This window comes from Dreissena polymorpha, chromosome 16 (genome assembly GCF_020536995.1).
Source record: "Dreissena polymorpha isolate Duluth1 chromosome 16, UMN_Dpol_1.0, whole genome shotgun sequence".
Lineage (NCBI taxonomy): Eukaryota > Metazoa > Mollusca > Bivalvia > Myida > Dreissenidae > Dreissena > Dreissena polymorpha.
In genome coordinates, this window is record NC_068370.1 from 22,038,076 (window position 1) to 22,065,345 (window position 27,270).

A 27,270-nucleotide genomic window follows, 5' to 3' on the forward strand; every position below is an offset into this window, starting at 1 on the left:
AGACAACATCAATCGTTGTTATAATCCTCCATAGATAGCATGCTTTTCTAACATACCATCCACCATAGATATCATGATTCGTAATGTCATCCTCCATACATGCCATCATCCGTAGATACCATGATCCATAGGTACAATCATCCGTAGATACCATCATCCTTAGATGCCATGATCTATAGATACCATCATCTGAGATTCCGCACTTGTCATGTTTCCCATTGAGCTACATGGAGCAATGTCATTTGACCACATTGTCGTCATTTTAACAATTAATGCAGTTGGCAGGATATAACGCACAAATGATGCCACATATCTTTAACTCGCAATTTAAAGTATGATCGAATCTAGGACATCTTGCTATCAGACGATCGTTTTTAAAGCTATCACATATAGCATGGCATAATGACTGTACACATGTACATGATACTTCATATAAACAATACTCAGGCGCGATGATTACGTATTTTTACAAATACTCATTATTTGAGCACAACAGGCAGAGTTTTTGCAATGTTTTTAAGATGACACAGAGCAAATGACATTTATTAAGGCTTTTCCGAGAATTCGATTATTTTTAATTTGCAGTTTACAAAGCACTATCACTACAACTGATATAATAGTAATAAAATGTCGGCTGTTTCCGACTTTTCGGGATTACCGGTATTTAACAACTTGACTTCCAAGGCTATTGTTGCTTTTCTGTTTAAAAGCGGCGAAACATGTTAACGCATATACCAACATTTGTTATACTTACTGTCCGCCTTTAATCCCATAGTTAGATTTGCGTTAACAGCTTCAAACAGAAGGACTTGTGTAACATGCCACATTGTAATCAAGCAAAATAAAATACCCCGCCCACCAATGCAACTTTAAAAATAAAACTCAGACGAATTGTATTCTCTTTTGTTCAAAAATTTTTAACATTATTTGGTAAATTAACTAATTACCTGCTAGTTTTGTAGCTTTCCGACGCTATATGTTTTAATAATCTCATTCTTTCCGTTGATTTTAACAGAGCTTGTAACTGTTGCTATTATCGCTAAGAATGGCGCTTTTGTTTGTGACGTCACGTACGTTACCACGACGTCGCGTCATAATTTACTTCTTTCCGGTCATGGTTTGATGCGCAAGAATATTTTTGCGTACTGTATGCTTTAGTCAGAGCAATAAAGAAGTTATAGTTATATTTTATAAAGATTTTTTGATTTTTTTATAAAAATATAGTGTCTAAAGGTTGTTTTAGTCTTAGAAATGTGTGTAGGCTTTGTGTTACTTTGCCTTTACACGTTACTTGTATTCGGTGTACCTTATTATACAATATCAACTACTTTAAACGAGTTTATTTTCTGAAAAAAAATCTTCGGAAAACACAATACTTGCAAACAAGAAGGTGTACAATTATAAAACACGAAAAACAAAATGTTCGAACTCAATACCAGTGCACAAGTCTATGTGTACTAGTAATCGTTGCTGGTACCAGACATATGCCTGACCCCTTTTGACAGACATGATGATTTCCGACAGATGATTATTGTACTCATTTACAAGGGTGCGTCTGACCATTCACAATCCTGAAAATACACATTTAGACAGTAAAACTATACAACTTTTTTGTGAATGATGAACAATTTTGGCCTTTTTTTATCGATTCTGATATTTTCGAATTTTGTATTGATTTTGACATGTTAGGTACGTTTATATCGATTCTGGCATGTTATGTACGTTTTTTATCGATTCTGACAATTCGATTCTTTTTTCATCGATTTTGACATGTTAGGTACTTTTTTTATCGATTCTGACATGTTAGTTACTTTTTTTATCGATTCTGACATATTCGATTATTTTTTCATCGATTTTTACATGTATGGTACTTTTTTATTGATTCTGACATGTTAGGTACTTTTTATCGATTCTTACATATTCGATCATTTTTCATCGATTCTGACATGTTAGGTACTTTTTTTTATCGATTCTGACAAATTCGTTCCTCTTTTTTTTATCGATTTGACAAGTTCGGGACACTCGGAATTTATCATCGACAACGATTTACTACATATGTATCTTTGATGCGCAATCAGTTGATGTGAGTGTTGTTTGTTTGTTTTGACTTTCTTATTCTTCGTGCAAACCGTTTGCGGATGTGCTTATGTTCTTGGCTTTTAGTCGTTAAGTGGTATAAGCAAAATTACACTCTTGATAGTCATGAAATTGACATTTCTCGTCTAGCGATGCCTCCACTGTTCTCGTTCCTCTCGTCTAGCGATACCTCCATTGCTCTCGTTCCTCTCGTCTAGCGATACCTCCACTGCTCTCGTTCCTCTCGTCTAGCGATACCTCCACTGCTCTCGTTCCTCTCGTCTAGCGATACCTCCACTGCTCTCGTTCCTCTCGTCTAGCGATACCTCCACTGCTCTCGTTCCTCTCGTCTAGCGATACCTCCACTGCTCTCGTTCCTCTCGTCTAGCGATACCTCCACTGCTCTAGTCTAGCGATACCTCCACTGCTCTCGTCTAGCGATACCTCCACTGCTCTCGTTCCTCTCGTCTAGCGATACCTCCACTGCTCTCGTTCCTCTCGTCTAGCGATACCTCCACTGCTCTCGTTCCTCTCGTCTAGCGATACCTCCACTGCTCTCGTTCCTCATGTCTAGCGATACCTCCACTGCTCTCGTCTAGCGATACCTCCACTGCTCTCGTCTAGCGATACCTCCACTGCTCTCGTTCCTCTCGTCTAGCGATACCTCCACTGCTCTCGTCTAGCGATACCTACACTGCTCTCGTTCCTCTGTCTCGTCTAGCGATACCTCCACTGCTCTCGTTCCTCTGGTTAGCATGCTGTGTGCTATGTTTACTTTATCACGCGTTGTTTAGTATGGCATTTCAAAAACTTTTTTTGATATATTATTTATTTAAAAGAAACGATCAAGATTATAATTTGTAATTAATTTGTAATGATTCCTGAGCTTTGACCCAACAAAATGTCACATGCCCTTGGGTCGTTATATCGGAAGCAAATGTCCGGCCCAGCTCTTCCGTTTGTCATTTTCTAAATACATTATTGGTCGAATTTACTTTTCTACATCTGTTGATATTATTCATTTATGTGTATTTCATATTAATGAACAATTAACCATTACATTAAAACACGATTTTGTTTGTTTTAACTCTCAAGTGAAACTGGAATATAGGTGTCATCAATTGGAGTACTTTTTCGTAAGCAGACTACCTTACCTTACACCTAACAGTGTAAGCAGACTACCTTACCTTACATCAAACAGTGTAAGCATACTACCTTACCTTACACTAAACAGCACCGTGAACGCTATCGAGATACGGGTCGTCTTGTTTATTTAAAAGATCGCGTGACTTCAAATCTATGGTGTACAGATAGGTCCAAAAGTCTAAACCGTTTGATACGATCGTATCAGACGGTTTTGACTTTTGGACCGATTGTACGCTTAACTGTTTGATGCGAAACCGCAAAACCGTATTATAATCATTCGTAAAAGATCGCAAAAATGCACTAGTTCGTACGTGCACATAGACTATTAATTTATGGTCTGTTTCGTTGCAGCAACCAAGTAGCTACCAACCCTTCTGATGAAAAGGTTCCGGGTCGAAGACTGAAGTCTCTTATCTGTGGAAGTTGTCAGGGTTGACCATGTCCTTGACCATCTGGGACCGGGCAACGGGCTTTGCTGTACCCACGCCACGGTCAGACACATGTTACTCGAACACGAGAACCAGGGCATTGTTCGGATTAAACGTTTTGTGTGAGAATAGAAAATGATTTAGATTTAATTACTGATTATTTACTTTAAATACCTACACTGAACTAATATAAGTATAAGATAATCGTCAAAATTGAGTTGGCAGTTTAACTCAGCAAATAGTCGTTTCAATTTTGAAATCTGTGGTTTATTTACCGTTGTTTGAGTATTTTGCTTTGGAATATATATATATATATATATATATATATATATATATATATATATATATATATATATATATATATATATATATATATATATATATATATATATATATATTGTGGCAAGTTAGATTAAGGCATATTCGGTCTAACGTCGATCCTACGTATCTACGTTTGGTTCATATCATACATTGGAGCGTAAATTAAAACTCTGTAGTGTGTAATGCAGACGCAATTGACCAGTCGCCAACTCCGCCCACATTTTGTCGATCAGCCAATCAGATATCGACTTTTCACACACCCCTCAGCAACGCTTATCTGGCCGCCATTTTGTCCGACAAACAAAGCGTGTTGTACATATGGAATGGACGCAATTTTTAAGAGTTTACACAGATTTTATATCAAATGCACGATCATTACTGTTCGATCATTATTAAAAATTGTAGGTGCTATACATACTTTATAAAAGGTTATTATTTTATCTTTATTTCTTGAACATATGAACGAGTAATGAGAAAACAAACACAATAAGTAGTTTAACCACACCAGGTGTGTGTTCTATAAAACGTGTTATACCGTTTGATGCACAATATTATTAAGCAGTTTGGGCAACATAATAATTGCCACACGTGCTTATTAATCTCAGCGTAATTGTCGATGATTAATAAATAACAGTATGTTGCGTGGATCTCAGAATGAAGGAACATTAAGGCATTGTTAGGTACTGTACACAAGAAAAGAAAACTATTTAATTACTTAAATGATTTCCAATTATATATTTATTTTCTGTGGATCATAAACAAGGGAAATCATTATAAATTGTTAACTTAAATATTGGTTTAACTAAAGTAAAAACAACAAAAAGGTGATTTCAACGCGGCTTAGCCAGCTTAAAGCGACTTCAAGTGTAAAATGTATGGCTTATATTACAACAACAACATTTCTAATACAACATATATTGATACGGGGAGAAATGTGAAAATTGCAATTAACATATAAGGGCCATCTTGTTATAAATAAGCAAATGCAAATGTAACAGGTTCGCATTAAACATAAATGTAATAAAATGCATATTAGACTATCTGTTAATGAAACCACGAAATCAGGACTGTATTAAATTATGGTTACAATAAAAATTTAATTTATATCTAAATGAAAAAATCGGTGTCTTTTTAAAAATAACACAATAAAACAAAGATCTAAACATTTTTAATCAACAAAAAACCCATCATGATATGGATATGTCATTTGAATTTAATAAAAATATTTTCAAAATTATATATGAATAGCCACCGGGTTTACTGTCAGACGGTTGAATACAAGTTCAAAATCAATATGAAATAAATGCTCATTTTTACAACGGATTTTTCACCACCTCCCTATATAATATGTATAAGAAACGTTTCTGATAGTCTGTCTGCCGTTAACTCATTTATTTTGATTACGCCATTTCTCTCTAAAGTTTTTATGATTGTATTAACGTTTTACAAAGCAGTTTAGTTTAGTGTGCGGCTTTAATAATTTATTTTATAGAAAAGAGCATAATACATCATTACAAATATAGAATTTCCCTCACGTAATCCACTATAATTGCGATCTGCTTGTCGGCGTTTTCTAATCACTAGACCACGTGGCTATGTGGGCGGAGCGATCGATAATTTGGCGACTGGTCAATTTAGCAAATCAATATGAGCTTAGCTTCGATAGGAACCGTAACCCGTGACTGCCAGTGTGGATAACTGCAGTAAAATAAAGCAGACGACTGCTAAAAGCGTCTGCTCTAACCACCGCATCTGCCTGTTCTCACGGGTACGGTACTTTCGAAATGATTGTTCGTCGTATAAAAATTGCATTTCTAAGCATTAAGGAACTTATTGTGGCGAATGCACATTAATCGTTAATTACAAGTAGTAGACTTAATCTGACAGGTGTCCCCGCCTGGTACAAAATGTATTTCGCCATGCTGTTTTATGTTAGGTGACATTACCTGCATACTAGAGCAACCAATACTGTTCGCTGTTCTTTCCGTTCAAGGCGGTACATACTGGCACACCTAATTTACAACACGGACATACGTCGACATCATTGATCATAACGTGAATTAATGTTTTGATTCTTAAAAAGTTTAATGATATTTCTGGCAAATAAATAGATATCAAAGCACGGAAAGAGTTACTAGATGGCGTATGCAATAACGATGGACATTTTGTTTTCAAGTTTCAAAGTAAATTAAGTGTATCTATTAAACTCGATGCATTCTTCGTTGTGGGTAGAGCTTAGTCTCGGGACAACGGATGCGCTCTTGAATGTGTCACTTCTGGCGGAAACGCCTGCTGTGGCTTAGCAGACCTATGCGGGAATGGCAGTCACACACACAAAGGGGCTTGCAGTCGAAGAAAGGCGGCACGCGCTTTTCCTAGGCTTCTATATCTAGTTGCACGCTCGGATCTGCTTGCCTCAGCTTTTGTTATGCCTCTTTGCATTGAATGTCACAAGGCGGTGCAATCTTCGGCCAGAATCCCCCAGGTGTCTGTAACGATGCCGCACTGTGCCACTTGATCTTCACACTGCGCTTTAGGCACCGTATTCGAAAGGTTTTGAGGCGGCCTTCACGAAGGTCGTCCAGGATTCACTACCATACAGCAGGGTTTTGGGGATACAGACCTGATATACCCGGATTACGGTCCTCTGTTACAACCTCATTCTTCGAGACTCTCTTTGCCAATCTGACAATGGTAGCTGAAGCCTTTCCGATGATATTGATTTGGAAATGTGAAATAATGTATTATTTTAATTTAAACGCTGCATATAAAAATAAGGTTATGTCGACAAACACATATTATACCTGTTACTAGTCTACCACAATAAACATGACACGCACTTGAAGAATTGTTATAAAATCAAAGATGGTAACGCTCAGCGATATTTTATGATGTATTTACACACGAGTACGTTTACTTTATAAGAACACATGGAATCAACAACGCTCTGTTTAGAATAATGTGACGATTCTGACGTTTTTCTACAATGTCGCAAATCTATAAAGTATCATATAATCATATAATAATGTCAACTGTCGTTAGGTATAATTTTGCATGAAGACTTACCTTTGTCTTTATTACTTAATTGTGCGATGTATCTAGTGTATTAGAGGTTTAGGAAATTTGTAACCCAAGAATGAGAAAGTGCACAATTGACATGTGTTAAGACACATCTGCGTTATAACAAACATATTGAAAAATAATTTACTTTAAATGAATGTTTTCGCCTGCAAATATCAGTGAATATCATATTCAGATACGTGAAGTATTAGAATTGACGTTCCCAAATGGACAATAAACGATATTTGAAAACCTGTATATATGCCAAACCTATAAATGTTAAAATGTTCGTACTGGAATTGATGATGTATATCCAATAAAGGGTCATAAATATCAGTAATTAATTACATAAAAAGCATCTTATATGTTTATAAGAAAGATGCCCTAATATTGTTCTGAACGTTAGCCTATTGTCGACGAACTATGCATACTTCGGGTGATGCGCCTTTCTACGCACTGTCTAATTAACATGTTGACTGACTATGCATACTTCGGGTGATGCGCCTTTCTACGCACTGTCTAATTAACATGTTGACTGACTATGCATACTTCGGGTGATGCGCCTTTCTACGCGCTGTCTAATTAACATGTTGACTGACTATCCATACTTCGGGTGATGCGCCTTTCTACGCACTGTCTAATTAACATTCTGCTTATGGAGACGTCTCTCAAACGATAAACAATTGTCTCTGATGAAAAATTTCTTAATAAAATTAACAATTGAACAAGTTAATGTGTGGCTTTTGCGCATTCTGTAGCTTTATTCATTTCGCGAACGTAATGAAAAACATTATCAAAGAGTTTGGCGTTTTAATCTAGTATAGATCCTGTTGTCATCCAGTATTTAAACAGCGCGGTATGTTATTTTTTAACCATTGCAAAGACACGATTATTGGGAAAATGTAAGTTTATTTTGTAAATATTCTTTGATAATTGTTTATATCTGCGTTATTCTAAAGCAGAGGTGGTTAGCGAATGGCTATGATATTAATTAGTGAAAATATCATTTTGAATGATAAATAATCATATAATGACGAAAAATCAACTTTTCTGGAAAAACAATTCACTATAAAATATATATATATATATAAATAACAAGGTATGCAACTCAAAATCACCCCAAAACGGTCTGCATCGCTTTGAACTGCCATATCTTCATCAATTGTGCAGCGATTTTCGCGATCTCGGTCTTATTCAACGCAGAAATGAATTTCCTTTCTGGAAATGTATATGTCTTGCAATATTTTTACACGTGATGGGTCAACTTTTAAGAAATAACACAATACACAACTCGTATGACACTGATCAGACAGTATTTATGAATGAAATCTCCAGTTGTAAAAACACACCTCCGCATTTGACCAATGAAATCACTCGTGTGTTTAAAATGTCAGTTAGTTGAAATGTATGTAAACAAAGGTTTCAAACGGCGCTGGACAGTTAGTTTTGATGTAAAATGTAACGGCAAGCACGGTAATAATGATTTTTCATACGTTTTATTGAATTATGGTATCGAGGTTCATGAACTTTGCAGGGAAAATGCCCTTTACTCCGTGAAGATTTCAGTCATGAACATTCCTAGAGGGTACGTTATCGACTTTCGAAGCAAGGTCTGGCCTGGGATATTCATCAAACCATCATTACACTTAAGAATACAGGATGGATTTAGAATAGTAAAATGCTTTAATTGCTATATACTTGCTATTAATGTTTCTTATGCCATAAATAATTTGTTCTAAATGAAGAACTCTATATTAAGTTTTCTTGTACATTTTTTTCAACATCCATGTCTACAAAACTAACGAATATGTGCATCTGACATTTATTAAAAGTGTTCATTACTGAAGGGGGTATCTGATTAAACAAAGCTAATGAACATAGGATTTGAATATTTAGACTTGTCTTCCACTAATTCTTTTGGTTAAAACATAAATAATATATTACGACATGGTGATCTGGTCGGCGAAAAACCCGTGTCTGGTGATGGTTGAACTCACTGTTCCTTGGGAGTCGCGCTGTGATGAGGCGATGGAGAGTAAAACGGCGAAATATGCTGAGCTGCAGAGGGAAAGCAGGGAGAAGGGGTGGCACACGTGGCTATTCCCAGTTGAGGTCGGCGACCGAGGCTTTCCGGCAAAGTCTCTCTGGAGACACTTCACTGCACTTGGCCTGACGGGAAGAGACAGAAAGCGAGCGGTCAACAGACTTGGGGATGCAGCAGAGTGAGCATCCAGATGGCTTTGGCTAAGGAGAGAAGAGAGGAGCTACTGACACGTAGGGGATTGATCAACCCCTGTGGACCCACCACCAGGAGAATGGTTCGTGATTAAAGGGTCGAAACATTCAGTGACCGGTGGCTCTCGACTGAGGATGTCAGTAGTCCAGCTGTTTAACGACTGTTTACATCTCATTACAGTAACTTACTAGAGAACCATTTAAAATGATCTGATAGTGTCTATAGGAAGGCCTTTGGGCAGAGGAGCAACCACTACATGTACATACTAAGCATACTGCTACCCGGGGGGGGGGGGGGTAGACATGTTTCTAAATTGCGCTACCATCCATAACGGTTCACATATTAGGTCACAAAGTACGATTAAAAAATGAGAATGCGAACACGATGCAGTCCACATTTATTTCTTGAAATTTGTCAGAACATTTGCCCTGACGATATCTCTGCAACATTCAAAACGGGGTCAATGGGGATTAACAAGAAGGTTACTGTGACAATTTAAATAAAAAAAGCTTGTAGACACTCTAGAAGTTACATTTGTTGGCGCAATTTTTATAAAACTTTATTAGAGCACTTGTTCTCATTATTTTTCCGTCGAGGCGGGTCATCTTTTTTATGTGGCCATGGTAAAACCAATGAACACAAGTGACGTCACACGCATCCAAAATCTTTGAACAGATCCTGACAAGATGGTGTTGTTATGATATCTCAGCTTTTATCGGATATAATTATGGTTTGTTCTAAAAGTGCAGCCAGGTACGCGGACAGTTTAACCTATAGGTCTGTAATGTAACCTTTCCTACAGTTCTTTCCAATAGCGGTTTAGTTTCTGTGGTTCTCAGATAAGCGCCTTCTTTCCTATTGTTTCGATTTAAAAGGGGTTTTTTTTTAAGTGCAATTTTTTAGCAACCGTTACCTATATACACATGTCTTTTTGCATAAGTTTTTTTAACGAGTGCTCCGAACATGTGTGTTTTTTTCTTGGCCACAATGAGTGCAATAGATCTGCTGAAGTTTGCATATAAAACAAGTTTTATGCTTATTAACTGTGGTTTTTAAAATCGGCAGAGGAAAGGAGCAAAATCATCGTTTTGAAATAACAAAACCGATTTATTGAAATAGAATAAATAAAAACATGGATACGGCATACTAGTTATCGAACCAATTTATTGCAATCATAATAAGTATTCACTACTCAATTTAAGAACTAACAAAATAATTTACATACACTATAAATACGAGCTAACTTATGTGTCTTCTTAAGGTTAGTCAGACTTTCTAGCCAACTAACAACTACTTAATTATCATTCTAACTTATTTTAAAGTTAACCTAACTAAAAATATCATGACAATTGACTTTTACCCCCACACACTGCTTTTAAACTAAAGTTTACCATGGCCTTTCCCTAATGTTTACCAATTAATTAGAAAATATATTCAGGAAAAAGTTAATCCCATAAATTTATTTGCTTTTATACTGTTTGACTTTATAGTGTGACATTAAACTTGAACGAGCAAGCGTAGGCCATGTACTTGACCTTTGACGTTTACTTAGGGGATAATCGCGTGACAAACAAGATGGCGATGTACATGCAGCAGTTTTTGCCGTTTTAAATAAATTGTTACTTTTATTAATTGTTTAAATGCGGCTTACTTTCCAGCAATATCAGCAAGAAAGTAATAAGCGCATATTTCGTATCAACATTCGCCCTATCGCTGGGCTTTACTCGCTATGAATTTTCTTAGCGTTATTGTGTAACCCGCTATGAAAATAAGCCGGCTTTAAAAAATATATATAACAGTAATAAAGGGTATAAAACGGTGAACAATACCTGTCTCGACACGGACGTCGCCATCTTTATGTCAATGATTGCCCCCTCTGATTTAGCAGTGACCATGTATTGATGAATTGTCTAGTTATAAAAATACTTATCAGAAGTCAAAATAAAACCGTTCTATGTATCTTGAAACGACACTTTCTTTCTGAATTGAATTTTGACCTTCACCTTTGACAGACAAGCATGGGTCGTGTATGCAAACCATCGACTCTTTAAGGAAAATAATAATCTGCAGATATTTAATTATTAATTTTACAATTTGAATTTTCACATTTGACCTTAAAACGTAACATAGAGCTTTGACAGACAAGCATCAGACACCTAAACGCCCATATCAACAAGTCATAGGGGATGACAATCTAATGTAGCAAACAAATTATTCCAGAAAATAGCTTTGTGCTGCATACAAAATACAAGTATTTGACATTCGACCATGAAGTATGACACTCTTGATGCGAAAATACAACTCGTATACACGACCACTCTCTATGCACGGGAAATAATAATTTGGATCAAGTGATGTTTAAGTTCTTGAATTTAATAAACATAATACGGCAACCAAAATACTTCACAGACGTAGGGACGAACAGGCGCGATCCGAATATTGAATTCACTCTAGGACATGCGTGTGCTTGCCAACAAATATATATGAACGACTTAGCCATAAACGGATAAACGAGCGACTCTATTAATGTTAAATACTCTTTCATACCGCCTTGATTTAGACAGAGAATAATAAGGTGATTTAATATAACCTTTGACCTAAAACATGACATAAACCCTGGTAATACAGCCACCTAGTGCACGCAAAACACTGCCTCATATAAGTGTACATATATGCCATCGTGATACAAGTGCAGAAATGCGTGTTCACACAATTTAGTGGTGTAGTTTGACCTCGAGTGAAGACTTTGACTTTAAAGTTACTCTTGGGACTCTTGCGCACAGTTCAACTTCCTCAATTGGTCCGCCGATACTGTGAACTCGTTCCCTACTTTGGTGTTAAAAGTAAATAAACATGCGCGTTGCCATTGCGGTAGTTATTTTTCATTAACTCATAGTTGTTTCTTAACAAATGAGGTAGTCATAAAGCGGACGTGCATTATTTGGACAAGTTTTAGGTTTGAATTTCTTCTATTGCGGGACAACCTTGACCAAGAAGGTTGCCGTTTATTTCTTGTACATGGGCATATGCTTGAACACTTGGTGATAAAGTACCGACCAATCTGGAAATCTTTAAATGCGCGTTGATGTTAAAGAGAACGGACAAACCAATTATTCTCAATCACATTTTATAGGTGACCTTATGATCGAGATGTGATTATTGTACGTGACTCTTGTTATATGTATGCAGTTAAATGTTACAAGTGGACAAGAGTATGGACACAACGACGGACAAAGTGGTCCCTATAAAGCCTACCCACTATCTACGGATATACAATTTACTACACATTATTGATAAATAAAATACAATATTTTCTACAGATTTCTAAAGGTATTTACTGACATGAAAAAAGTACATCGGATGTATCGGTATTCCCGAATCTCAATTACACAATCTTACATAAATTAAATTCTAACAAATGTTTTGTCCAAAAGACTAATCGTTCCTTATCGCTCTTAGATAATTGATCATTTACTGATATATAATTTGTAAATTAACCTATCAATTTAATTATTTTGCTTCGTTCTGGGAGATCGGGGCTTAATGCATGTGCATAAAGTGCATTTCCGCGTGTATGGTATTTGTTTGTGTAAAGAAGTGTCTCAACCGAATGATGCCGACATGTGCAGTGCGGTGAGATTCGTGAGTACCGAATGATGCCGACATGTGCAGTGCGGTGAGATTCGTGAGTACCGAATGATGCCGACATGTGCAGTGCGGTGAGATTCGTGAGTACCGAATGATGCCGACATGTGCAGTGCGGTGAGATTCGTGAGTACCGAATGATGCCGACATGTGCAGTGCGGTGAGATTCGTGAGTACCGAATGATGACGACATGTGCAGTGCGGTGAGATTCGTGAGTACCGAATGATGCCGACATGTGCAGTGCGGTGAGATTCGTGAGTACCGAATGATGCCGACATGTGCAGTGCGGTGAGATTCGTGAGTACCGAATGATGCCGACATGTGCAGCGCGGTGAGATTCGTGAGTACCGAATGATGCCGACATGTGCAGTGCGGTGAGATTCGTGAGTACCGAATGATGCCGACATGTGCAGTGCGGTGAGATTCGTGAGTACCGAATGATGCCGACATGTGCAGTGCGGTGAGATTCGTGAGTACCGAATGATGCCGACATGTGCAGTGCGGTGAGATTCGTGAGTACCGAATGATGCCGACATGTGCAGTGCGGTGAGATTCGTGAGTACCGAATGATGCCGACATGTGCAGTGCGATGAGATTCGTGAGTACCGAATGATGCCGACATGTGCAGTGCGTTGAGGTGAGATTCGTTAGTACCGAATGATGCCGACATGTGCAGTGCGGTGAGATTCGTGAGTACCGAATGATGCCGACATGTGCAGTGCGGTGAGATTCTCGAGTACCGAATGATGCCGACATGTGCAGTGCGGTGAGATTCGTGAGTACCGAATGATGCCGACATGTGCAGTGCGGTGAGATTCGTGAATACCGAATGATGCCGAAATGTGCAGTGCGGTGAGATTCGTGAGTACCGAATGATGCCTACATGTGCAGTGCGGCGAATGATGCCGACATGTGCAGTGCGGTGAGATTCGTGAGTACCGAATGATGCCGACATGTACAGTGCGCATTCGCCGCCCTCTACGGGGCCGGCCTCTTCCACGTGTAACACGAGGCGGGCCTGATAGTGGTCTGATCCTCTTCCTTCCGCCACGTTTAGGGGTCCCGGCCCCACGTGGTTGACTTCCTCTGTTCACACCTGTAGACCTCTCTCTGCCAAACGTAGGGGTTAGACCTCCAGTTAAAGGGGTCAATCTGAATGCCGCGGGCAACATCTGAAATGTACGACAATTTGACATTCGTTAGCGGTTTAATACTAATTGTAGTATTTCTCGTGTAATAAGAAACATACATCGACAGCTAAGTTTATAAGCCTATTGGTATATTTACAGAGGTTTTTTCTTGCTTGATTTTAAATACTGCACTGGTTCAATTGTATGTAGGTAACTCGCACTTAAGTCGATTTTGCCCTTGAGTCGGACATCTTTATTTGTGTAGTTTTCAAAGATCAGTTTTGTTTAGCATGATTTGTGACATAATAACGAACAATGTACCCTTCATACTCAAATAAATGCAATTTTGAAATGAAATGTTATCAAATATTATCTGACGATGAATTTGAATTCGTTAAGTTTAAATTACTTCTGGTGACGGAAAATTCAGAATTTGCATTTACTGATTATCTTTATACCATCGGCATTTTGGTCACATACGTTTGACAGCATTCAAAAATGACTTTATATTGATAACATAAGCTTATTCTATAATAATGAAAGGTAATTTTCAGTGGTTTGCTCTATTGTATAGGTATTATTGTAAAAAATCAATTACAACTCAATTAACCCTTGAGGCGAACGCAATTCGCCCTTATGGCGAACATGAGTTTATTTAATGGCAGAGGCATACGGATGAGAATTAACCAAATATTCATTCCAATTAACATTACTCCAATCTATAAAGAATCCCATAGCTCACACATAACAAGAATCACACAATGTTTTATATGTGTATGTCTGTAATTTTCTTTGTCACCCTCAGTGCTACAAATGGTTCCGCTGTTGTAAAGGTCGGATAGACACTACAAGTGGTCATGTCATTTTTCCTCTTTTTATAACTTATTTTCGTCAACATGTTGACAAAAGGATAAACTTATCAAATCAACACATGGCTGTTACTGTGCAATTTGCATTTTTATAAATATAAGGAATAGATAACCAAATTAATGCTAAATACAAATCTGTGTCCGTGTTAAGGGCGAATGTGTCCGACTCATAGGCGAATTCAGTGGGTATTGTTATCCAACTATTTTTTAACGAACATAAGCTGAGGATCAAATAATTATTTGTAAAATATATCCATATGATATGATAGTTAAAGGCCTGCACAAGCTTAATCCCGGCATTGATCACAAAGCTTTTTATGATAGACTTATACCGCTAACCCGTCCGCCTCAAGGGCGAGTTACCCTTAACGTTATTATTCATGAGAAGAAAATTGAGTTCTTTTATAACACAATTAAGAAATAAATCGGTAATGTTGCACAAGGGCGACTAGGCTTCGGATGCGTCACCCGTTCGCAGTGGAGCAAAGCCAGTGCAAAAGACCGACGCACCCAAGTGCAGGAAGAGATTCGCCAAATGGAGGAAGAATCTAGGCTCACCAGAGCTGTTACCCTACGGAAACAGGGAAAATGGCTGAACTGGAAGGGAGTACCCCAGAGAAAGCTTACATGGAATGCGATCTGGACCATGGAAAGCGACAGACTTAGTTTCTTGCTCAAGTATGTCTACGACGTGCTGCCAAGTCCAACAAACCTGGTGACTTGGGGTCTTGCCGAAAAGCCAGATTGCAAGCTCTGTGGAAGACCAGCGAATCTGTAACATGTCCTGAGCTCATTCAGGACAGCCCTGTCTGATGGTCGATACAGATGGCGTCACGACAGGGTTCTTGCTTCAATCGCCGATCATCTAGATCAAGCGCGAAAAGCGAAGAAGACGACCAACAAAGGCCCCTCATTCATTTCCTTTGTCAGAGCCGGAGAAGAAGGGGCAAAGGCCAAACGCGCATGTGGGATTCTTGGAACGGCAACAGATTGGAGAATGGAAGCAGACTTGAAGAAACAGCTCAAGTTTCCACAAGAGATCACCGTGACAAACCAGAGACCCGACATAGTACTGTGGTCAGCTGCATCTAAACAGGTTGTGATGGTGGAGCTCACAGTACCATGGGAGGAGCGGATTGAAGAGAGCTTCGAACGGAAGCGCGAAAAGTACCAGGCCCTCACAGATACCTGCACAGAGAAAGGCTGGAAGGCGTGGTGTTTTCCAGTGGAGGTGGGCTGCAGAGGTTTCCCAGCGCAATCACTGTGGCGCACTTTCAGCAGACTGGGGGTTACAGGACAGGTCCGGAAACGGGCCATATCGGTTGTTGCACGTGAAACGTAGTCTGCTTCCGTGTGGCTATGGCGGAAGAGAGAGGAGAAGTGAATAGGGTGACACAGGGCTATCGACTAGAGACTGGCCACTGAGACCTGGCAGATGAGGAAGTGTAGCGGAGGCTTACTATCTCCTGGCCGGAAATTGATCACTTCCTGTCGGCACACCATAGGAGGACGTAGTGGGACAGTGCCGAAACGTCCGATGAATATGGACCCACCTGATGAAGGAGATAGTAGCAGCATCACGGCTGTATCTGACAACTAAATATAAAACTCATGTAAACATAATACATTGTATTTATAACAGAATAGTTTTAACCAAGTAATTTACTTGATTTTATGTTACATGCAAATTTTACCATAAAAAAGACGTAATTTTGTGTTACACGAAAAGGAAGCCAGTTTCAAGCAAATTCACGATATGTAATCTCTTGCTACACATCAAAGATATGGAGCCGTAGATAACCTGTCGTAAACAAAACTAGTGCAGGGTCTTTCTATGAAAGAGTCCCACCTGAAATGTGTGGCCGCTCCCGGAGGCGGGCTTGCTTGGCAGGAGGTTCGTCTGCGGTGTCTACCACTACTTCAGCTGCTCCGTCGTCAGAGAGGGCCATGCTTCGGCGTTTCCGCCAAACCCGACTGTGAGCGACAGCAGGCTTCTCCTTCGACACGTCTCCTGTTAGGTGAACAAAAATAAGCGTTTAGCATATTGGAAAGTAACTATCATACATGTAATGAATTAAGGGTGCCTTAAAACGTTATATTTTATTGCATCCGAATAATTCTTGATTAAAATATTTTGATTTATTTGTATTTGGGAAAATTAAGACCTTAAGGACAAAATACGAATGTTGCTTTATGATTACAGGGACTAATACATTTAAAATCCGTGGATTAATATAAATTTAAGATTTGACAGGAGTTCTTGTTTCATAATACAAATCATTATATTAATAAGCGAGTTCACTAACTAATTCTAAGAGAAGTTTGACAAAAATAAGGTATGAAATGATCTGTTATACTTTATTAAATTAGCGAACAAAATCAATCAATATTCAAGAAACAGTTCTGGTAAATTCTGAAAGTTGTGTGGATTGAGTAACGTCAATTAACGCTGTCACTTCATTTCAGCAAAAAAAAAAAGAACTAACGCGGCTTGGTCAGTCAAACACAAAGTAGCCAAATGACAGCATATTTCAAATCATGCAAATGATAACAATACAATTTTCCTTATGATAAAATAACATGGAAAACGCATTAGAAAAACAAAACGTGAAAAGGGAAAGATACGAATGGTTTTCTACAAAACTGTTTAAACATCGTGACATATGTTAATACTTCAGTACTCTTTAGACTTACACATTTTTTTTTGTAAAGATTATGTATGAAGAGTAACACAAAAGTAAAAAGTTCAGCACACAAAGGAAGAAAGATCAAAAGTAACATGATATGGAAGTTTAAGCAGAAAGGTAAGCACCTGAGAAACACGTGGAAGCAGTGGTTGTCCTGACGTCACGTGACAGAGCGGAAGCTCGCACCAGAGAAGGCAGATAGGACAGAATTGATGAGCCATTTCCTAACCCCACACCGCCCAGCTGCAGTCTCAGCTGGTAATATGAGGCAAGTTGCAAAAACCGGATGTTGGTTGACTGAGGCTTTGACTGCGCGCGCATCGTATTAAGACTCTGGCGCAGATTCCCACTCTGACCAACGCAACATCCAGTCTTAGAGCAAATAGTGGCTTCTCCCAGAGAGCTTGCGGTCCGCGCGCGCCTCTCATTGAGGACGTGGCGGAGGTCTCCACTGTGTTTGTGCGCACCACCCTGGTGTCGCCACCCGCTTGTGACGTCTTCACCACTCGCCGACAACAGTCGTCAGAGACTGAGATCTGGAGAGTCAGACTGGAGGGAAAAGAAAGACTATAGCAGATAGATTATATAGAAATATATAGGTGTACATAGGTACTAAGATTGGCGAGGTAATCTTGAAAGAAGAAATAGCGTTTAGAAAATAGAGGATATAGAACTACATAATATGTTTTATGTATTCGTGTGTATCAAAACTGAAATCTGGAGATTAGGGCTGCTAAGAAAGTAAATGATATAGAAGATAGAAGATATAGAACTACCGGTATAAATTAATATGGAGAGAGAAAGTAGTGTATTAATGAGCATGGTACAGCGTAGCTTTTATGTAAATAAAAACTTATATATGTATAAAAACAACGTGTCGTGTTAACTAATGAATATAATTATGTAGTTGATGATTGGTAAACTAAAATAAGTTGAACATGTACACGCATATTAAAACGGTTATAAAACATACTGGACAGACAAGTAAACATACAGACAATACAGACTGGACAGACTGACACACGACCAGAAGGTGTGACGGACGGTAATACAGACAGTCATATACGTCGACGGAGACGTGTTAGAAGATAATAACAACATATATGACATTCTTGTGTATTTGTAAACATTGATTTTGTTTGATGGCGTATTATTATCGTTGTTGTTGTTGTTATATGTTTTGCTTCCCGATTAGGTTTAGTTCAATTAATTGCGTATGCGTTTTATCTATGATACTCCCAAAATATTCGCACATTCAGCGAGTCATTTGCTTTTGGGAAAATAATTCGTATTAATCCCGTATAAATTTACAATTTATTATAAAACAGATTGCATTTTGATTAGGGATGAGCAATTTCATTAGTTGCCAATCGCATATTATATCGAAATGTATTCGCAAGATATTTATTGTTAGAATTGTTGCTATTGTTTCATATAAATTTATTGTTTATTTGTATAATTGATTTGTCTGTCTGTCTGCGCCTACCGGTCCTTACGTCCCTCCGTCTCTCTGTCTGGATTTGTTCGTTGTTTACAACAGTATTTCAGTCAAGGCAGCCAGTTGACTCAAATTCTCCTGGGGAAGTTCACTATCGTGTGCTACGCTACTTAAATATTACATGCAAAATATTTGTATTTGAATTCTAAAAGCAAAATGCCACGGTAAATTGATCAATACAATTCACACATAATTCACAATAACAGCATATGGTATTTTGCAGTGTTACTAGCTCTATCAAGTATTTAAACTGTACAAAAAATACGAAACAATCCCGCTTTAGCGCGTAATTATATTAAGAATTTTTGGGTACCGCTTTAATGTAAACTTTCCAAAAAACGACAAGACTGATATCCCGTCGTCAAAGAAAACTTCACCTCACCCACCAATGCAAATAGCTAAGATAAATATATATATAAATATACATGAACTATTTTTTCTTGCAATTTTTGGGCTAAATGGCAATTAAAATATGTACCGTTCGGTTTTATATCCTTCTATATTCATACTCGATACGCTTTCGCTTTGAATTCTGTATTTTTTCATTGAGCTCAAAGCTGTGCTGTTTTCTGTTAGCGTTAGCTATAAACATGTGACGTCACAGACGTCGTCTAGACGTTACGTCATAGGCTCATGACATCCGGGTACGTTTTGGCGCGTTGAAAACGTTACATACAGAATAATAATAAAAGCGAAATATTGATTGGATTATGTTTGCATACATCTATCAGGATTGAAGCATGTTTGCATACTTCTATCAGGATTCATTAAATACGGGGTTTATGCGCTCATAACTCTGGCGTATACGGGACTAGAGCCGTGTATATCGCGTTCCAAATTAAGCTCTGTACCGATGTAATAGACTTTGGTTGACTTGTGCATGCCGGTACTAACCGTAACCACATCCGTTTGCTTTAAATGAATATGCACAATAGATTTAATATGTTAGAAAAAATATAACATTAAGAACATTTATTCTCAATTTAAATATATTTGCCGATGTAGTCAAGGAATGACATTTTCTCCAATCAAATGCTTGGGAAATCCTTTCCAAAATGATGAAAAACCACTGCAAATAATATAGTTTTTTTTCATTTCCTGGATACAAAACATCAACTATGCAATAATGCTCAGGTTTCCAAGCCATTCATATTTATAGTTTGTTGTTTTCTTTTTTCTTTTAATCTTATAGTTTATTATATTTTTTGATGGGGCAAGGGGTTGGTAGCCGGTTGAAATCCATACTAAAATTGCATTCATTTTCACTTTCTCTGTCTTTTGCTGGTACTGCTAAGTATCTCGATAATATCATCATCCGTAATTATCAACATCCGTATAAACTATGCTCCACAGATATCATATGTCGTAGATATCATCATACGTATATACCATCACCCGTAGAAAACGACATCTGTAGATACTATCATCCATGGATACCGCCATCCGTAGATACCATATTCCGTAGATATCATCACTCATAGATACTGTCAACCGTAGATACCGTCACACGTGGATTTCCTCACCCGCAGATACCATCATCCGGATATACCATGATCCGTACATGCCATGATTCGTAGATGAAACGATCCATATATTCCATCATCCGTAGATAGCATCATACGTAGAAACCATCATCCTTAGATATCATGATCCGTATGTACCATGATCAGTATATACCATCATCCGTAGATATCACGACACCGTCTATGCCGTGATTCTTAGATTAAATTATCACATTATTAAATTGTATCAACGGATGATTTAATTCATGTATGGTGGTATAAACGGATTAGGATATCTACGTGTTACGTCATCTACGGATGATGGTATCTACGTGTGACGGTATCTACGGATGACGGAATCTACTAATGATGATCATCCATAATCGATTGAAAAGTAAGGGCAAGAAACTGCTGGCCTAAGAGCAGGCTGGATTCAAAGCTGGGCGGTGGACATTGGAACAGACCTTCAACTGCAGAAAAACTATTGATAAACACCTGCAACACAAACGCGAGCTCTTCCATAACTTTATTGACTTAAAGAAAGCTTTCGACCGCGTGTGGCGTGATGGCCTATAGCATGTTTTGAGAGGATTCAACATTGACCAACGACTGGTGCAAGTCATTTAAGAACTATACGGAAACGCCAGCACCAGAAGCGCAGAACGTCTCAACAGACAGCAAAGGGGCCGCTTCAGGGCATCAGTGGGCGTCAGTCAGGTATGCTCTCTCCTGTAATGTTCAATCTTTTCCTTGAGAAGATAATGTAGGAGACTCTCCATGATCGCCTCATCTCTATTTGCAACGGTGGAAGACCCCTCTCCAACTTGATTCGCTGATGACATTGACTGCATGGGTGGCACCAGCAGTGAACTTCAAGATCTCACCAACAGACCAGTAGCAAACGGGATGGAGTTCAGCACGGAGAAGTCAAAGATCATGGTGAACAGCACGACCAACACCAGTGCAGTCATCACTATGAATGGAAAGAAGGTATTAGGGCGCAACCCTGTCCAAGAATGGTACAAGTACCGCTGGGGTCCAAATAAGAATTACCATGTCAGCGATTACTGAGCAGGTTGTGGACAAGCATTCCACCAGATTCCCCACCAATTACAGGCTCTACAAGTCCCTCGTAATCTCCATCCTACTTTACGGCTGCGAGACCTGGGCGCTTTACTCGGGCACAGAACGCAGGATATACGCAATTGTACTTCTACGCATCTCCTACACGGAGAACAAGACTAACGAGTACGTCCGGAACATGACTGCAACACTTGTTGGTCCACAAGAGCCCCTACTGGTGACCGTCAAACGATGAAAGCTGGCTTGGTTTGGAAACGTCACCAGGCACGACTCTCTGTGTAAGTCTGTTCTCCAGGGCACGCTAGAGGAAGGCCGAAGCCAAGGTCGTCAGACGAAAACCTGAATGGACAATGTAAAAGAGTGTTCATCCTTCCCCATGGATGAATTACTCTAAGCACACAACATACCTGACTGGAGGAGGATTTCTCTATCGTCGTCCCTCATTCCCCCTCAAAGCAGTCAAGGGATTGATGATGATGATGATGATGATGATGATGATGATGATGATGATGATGATGATCATCATCATCATCATCATCATCATCATCATCATCATCATCATGATCATCATGAGGATGATAATGATGACGACGACGACGATGATGATGCTCATGATGATATACCATCATCCGTAGATACCATCATCCGTAGATACCATCATCCGTAGATACCATCATCCGTGCATACAATTATCCGTAAATACAATCATCCGTAAATACCATAATCCGTAGATAACATCTTCTGGAGATACCATTTATTGTAAATACCATGACCCGTACATATCATGATCCGTAAATACCATGATCCGTAGATACTATGATCTGTAGAAACAATCATCCGGAGATATCCTGATCCTTAAGCATCATCCGTAGAAATCATGATCATTAGATAAAAAATTCTTAGATACGATGAGCCGTAGATACCATCATCTGTAGATATCATCATCGATACATACCGTCATCCTTCGATACCATCATTCGAAGATTACATCATCATTATGATCCTTAGATGACATCATCATACGCATTATTATATGGCACATACCATGATCCGTAGATACTATCCTCCGAAGATACCATCATACGTAGATACCCTCATCAGTGCATAACATCATACGTAGATACAATCACCCGTGCATAACACCATATCTAGTTATTATCATACGAATATATAATGAACATTAGATACCATGATCCGTAGAAACCATGTTTCGTAAACCTCATCCATACATACCATGATCCGTATATACCATGGTCCGTATATACCATGATCCGCATATAATATGATTCGCAGATACCATGATCCGTTAACCTCATCCGCAGAAACCATGATCCTTAGATAAAATGATTCTTAGTCTACATCATCCGAAGATATTTACATCGTAGAAACTGAGATCTCTTTACATTATAATCTTTAGATAACATCAATACACACCATTTTTACGCATATACCATGATGCGTAGATACCATCATCCGTAAATACCATCATACATAGATACCATGAGTCGTAGATACTGTGACCTGTAAAAACAATTTTCCGTAGATACCATCATCCTTAAACTGCATTAGTAGGAAACATGATCCTTGGATAAAAATATCATTATCATTTGATACCATCATATTTAAAACATCGATACATGCCATCATCCTTAGATACCATTATCAGAAGACAACACAATTCATGAACTCCATCATCCGTAGATATATCACCGTAGAAACCGAAATCCCTATATATTATAATCCTTAGATAACATCAATGCACACCATTATCCGTACATACCCTAATCCGTAGATACCATCATCCGTAGATACCATCATACGTCGATACTATCATCCGTAAACGTTATATGTCGTAGATACCACGATCCTTAGGAAAATTGACTTTTAGATACTATGATCCGTACATGCCATCATCTGAAGATATCATCATCCGTTTATAACATAGTCTGTATAGATCATGATCCGTATATACATGTATCATGATCCGCATATATCATGATTCGCAGATACCGTGATCCATAAACCTCATCCGCAAAAAAAAACATGATCCTTAGATACAATTAATCTTAGATACCATAGTCCGTGGATACCATCATCTGTAGATATAATCGTACGAAGATACCATCATCCGTATATACTATGGCATGTATACGTCGAAATAATCATCCGTAGATGTCATTATCCGTAATTTCCATGATGCATAGATGCCATGACCCGAAGATACAAGGATCCGTACACCTCATCCATAGATACCATGATCCGTAGATTCATATATATATATATATATATATATATAACGATCCGTTGAAAAAAATGATCCATAGATACCGTGATCCGTACAAACCATGATCCGTAAAAATCATCTTCCGTGTATGCATTCATCCATAGATAACATCATCCGTTCGCACATCATCTGTGAGTACCATCATCCGTAGATACCATCATCCGTAGATACCATCATCCGTAGATACCATCATCCGTGCATACAATTATCCGTAAATACAATCATCCGTAAATACCATAATCCGTAGATAACATCTTCTGGAGATACCATTTATTGTAAATACCATGACCCGTACATATCATGATCCGTAAATACCATGATCCGTAGATACTATGATCTGTAGAAACAATCATCCGGAGATATCCTGATCCTTAAGCATCATCCGTAGAAATCATGATCATTAGATAAAAAATTCTTAGATACGATGAGCCGTAGATACCATCATCTGTAGATATCATCATCGATACATACCGTCATCCTTCGATACCATCATTCGAAGATTACATCATCATTATGATCCTTAGATGACATCATCATACGCATTATTATATGGCACATACCATGATCCGTAGATACTATCCTCCGAAGATACCATCATACGTAGATACCCTCATCAGTGCATAACATCATACGTAGATACAATCACCCGTGCATAACACCATATCTAGTTATTATCATACGAATATATAATGAACATTAGATACCATGATCCGTAGAAACCATGTTTCGTAAACCTCATCCATACATACCATGATCCGTATATACCATGGTCCGTATATACCATGATCCGCATATAATATGATTCGCAGATACCATGATCCGTTAACCTCATCCGCAGAAACCATGATCCTTAGATAAAATGATTCTTAGGTACGATGGTTCGTGGACACCATCATTTGTAAACATCATCGTACCACGTTCCGTAAACCTCATCCGTAGATACCAAGATCCTTTGATAAAATTATTCTTAGATATCATGATCCGTAAATACCATCATGTGTAGATACCATCATCCGTAGATACCATCATTCGTGCATATAATCATCCGTATTTTCCATGATCCGATGATAATGGGATCTGTACTGCTCATCCATATATGGATTGATCCGTAGATACCATGTTCCGAAGATTCCATCGTCGATAATATCATCCGTTGACACCATGATCCGTAGATACCATCCTCCATAGAAACCATCATCCGTTCACTCCATCATACGTACATACCACCATCACTGGATACATTCATATGTATGTATCATGATCCTTAGATACCACGATCCCTAGCTTCCATCAGACGTAGATACCGTCATCTGTATATACTATTATCCGTAAATACCACGTTCCGTAAACCTCATCCGTAGATACCAAGATCCTTTGATAAAATTATTCTTAGATATCATGATCCGTAAATACCATCATGTGTAGATATCATCATCCGTATTTACCATAGTCCGTAGATATCATGATCGGTATATACCACCATCCGAATTATAATTCATAGATACCATGATCCGTAAACGTCATCCGCAGATACCATGATCCTTGGATAAAATTATTCTTAGATACCATCATCTGTAGATATCATCATACGTAGATACCATCATACGTAGATAGATTATACCTAAAACAATACTCGTAGATATCATCATCCGTAGATTCCATGATCCATATATACAATGAGCAGGAGATACCAGGATCCGTACACCATATCCGTAGATATTCCATGATCCATATATACAATGAGCAGGAGATACCAGGATCCGTACACCATATCCGTAGATACCATGATCCACAAATGCCATAATCAGTCAATGATCCACAGACACCATGGTCCGTAGATACCGTGATCCATATATACCATCATCCGTAGTTATTATCTATCTTAAAAACCATGTTCCGTGGATAATATCATCCGTTGACACCATGATCATTTGATACCATGATCTATAGTTAACATGGTCCTTTGATACCATGATCCGTCATTAACACGACCCTTAGATGCCATGATCCGTAGATAGTATGATTAGTAGATATCCTGATCCAAAGATATCACGATCCGTTGATACAATGATCCGCAGATACCGTGATCAGTACATACCATGATCGTAGATCTCATCATCCGTATATGCTATCCTCAGTATATAACAACATCCGTTCACTCAATATCTATAAATACCATTATCCTTTGATACTATGATTCGTACATAAAACCAACCGTAGATTCAACCATCCGCAGATACCATAATCAGAAGATATCATCATACGTAGGTACCATCATCAGTGCTTATCATCATATGTACAAACCATCCTCCGTACTTACAATAATCCAAATATATCATCATCCGTAGATGCCACTAAACTTAGATATCATCATCCGTATATACCATTATCCATAAAAAATACAATCCATACCATGATATCATGATACGTAGACACTGTGATATTTATAAACAATGATCCGTAGATATCATGATCCTAAAACATCATCCGTAAAAACCATAATCCGTAGAAACCATAATATGTAGATACCATCATACGTAAATACCATGATCCGCAGATACCATTATTCGTAGACACTATGATGCGTAGACACTATGATCCGTAGACATTATGATTTGTAGAAACAATGATCCGCAGATGTCATGATCCTTAAACATCATCAGTAAAATCTATAACCCATAGAAACCTTAATCTATAGATACCATCATATGTAGATACCATGATCCGTAGATACCATGATCAGTAGACACTATGATCCGTATACAATATGATATGTAGAAACAATGATCCGAAGATATCTTGATCCTTGAACATTATCCGTAGAAACCATAACCCGTATAAATCATAATCCGTGGATACCATCATACGTATATACCATGAGTCGTAGATACTATTATTTGTATAAACAATTTTCCGTAGATACCATGATCCTTAAACAGCATCGGTTGAAAACATCATCCTTAGATAAAAAGATATTTAAATACTTTTATCATTTGATACTATCATCTTTAAATAGCATCATCGATAATACCATCATCCTTAGATACCACCATCAGAAGACAACATAAACAGTAGTCTACATCATCCGAAGATATTTACATCGTAGAAACTGAGATCTCTTTACATTATAATCTTTAGATAACATCAATACACACCATTTTTACGCATATACCATGATGCGTAGATACCATCATCCGTAAATACCATCATACATAGATACCATGAGTCGTAGATACTGTGACCTGTAAAAACAACTTTCCGTAGATACCATCATCCTTAAACTGCATTAGTAGGAAACATGATC

The 27,270-nt window shown here is 38.2% G+C and overlaps 1 protein-coding gene and 1 long non-coding RNA gene across 12 annotated transcripts in view; both read right to left on the bottom strand.

Annotated features, from left to right (window-relative positions):
• LOC127862335 (uncharacterized) overlaps positions 1-1,065 on the bottom strand; it is a 28,498-nt gene extending 27,433 nt beyond the window's left edge. Inside the window, exon 1 of the long non-coding RNA XR_008040550.1 lies at positions 948-1,065. This is a non-coding gene — a long non-coding RNA (uncharacterized LOC127862335). The remainder of the gene's footprint in view (positions 1-947) is intronic.
• A 3,335-nt stretch (positions 1,066-4,400) lies between these two features.
• Positions 4,401-27,270, bottom strand: part of LOC127862219 (uncharacterized) — a 57,303-nt gene continuing 34,433 nt past the window's right edge. Inside the window, exons 1-5 of one of the 11 annotated variants that reach the window (XR_008040500.1) lie at positions 19,576-19,700; positions 17,725-18,148; positions 16,762-16,923; positions 13,797-14,085; positions 4,401-9,200 (exon numbers count right to left, since the gene is read on the bottom strand). Coding sequence is in view for 10 of the 11 variants with exons in the window: in XM_052401240.1 (XP_052257200.1) it covers positions 12,870-13,868 (999 nt within the window). In the remaining variant the exon portion in view is untranslated. The other 10 variants (XM_052401240.1, XM_052401238.1, XM_052401237.1 and 7 more) reach the window with 10 other exon arrangements.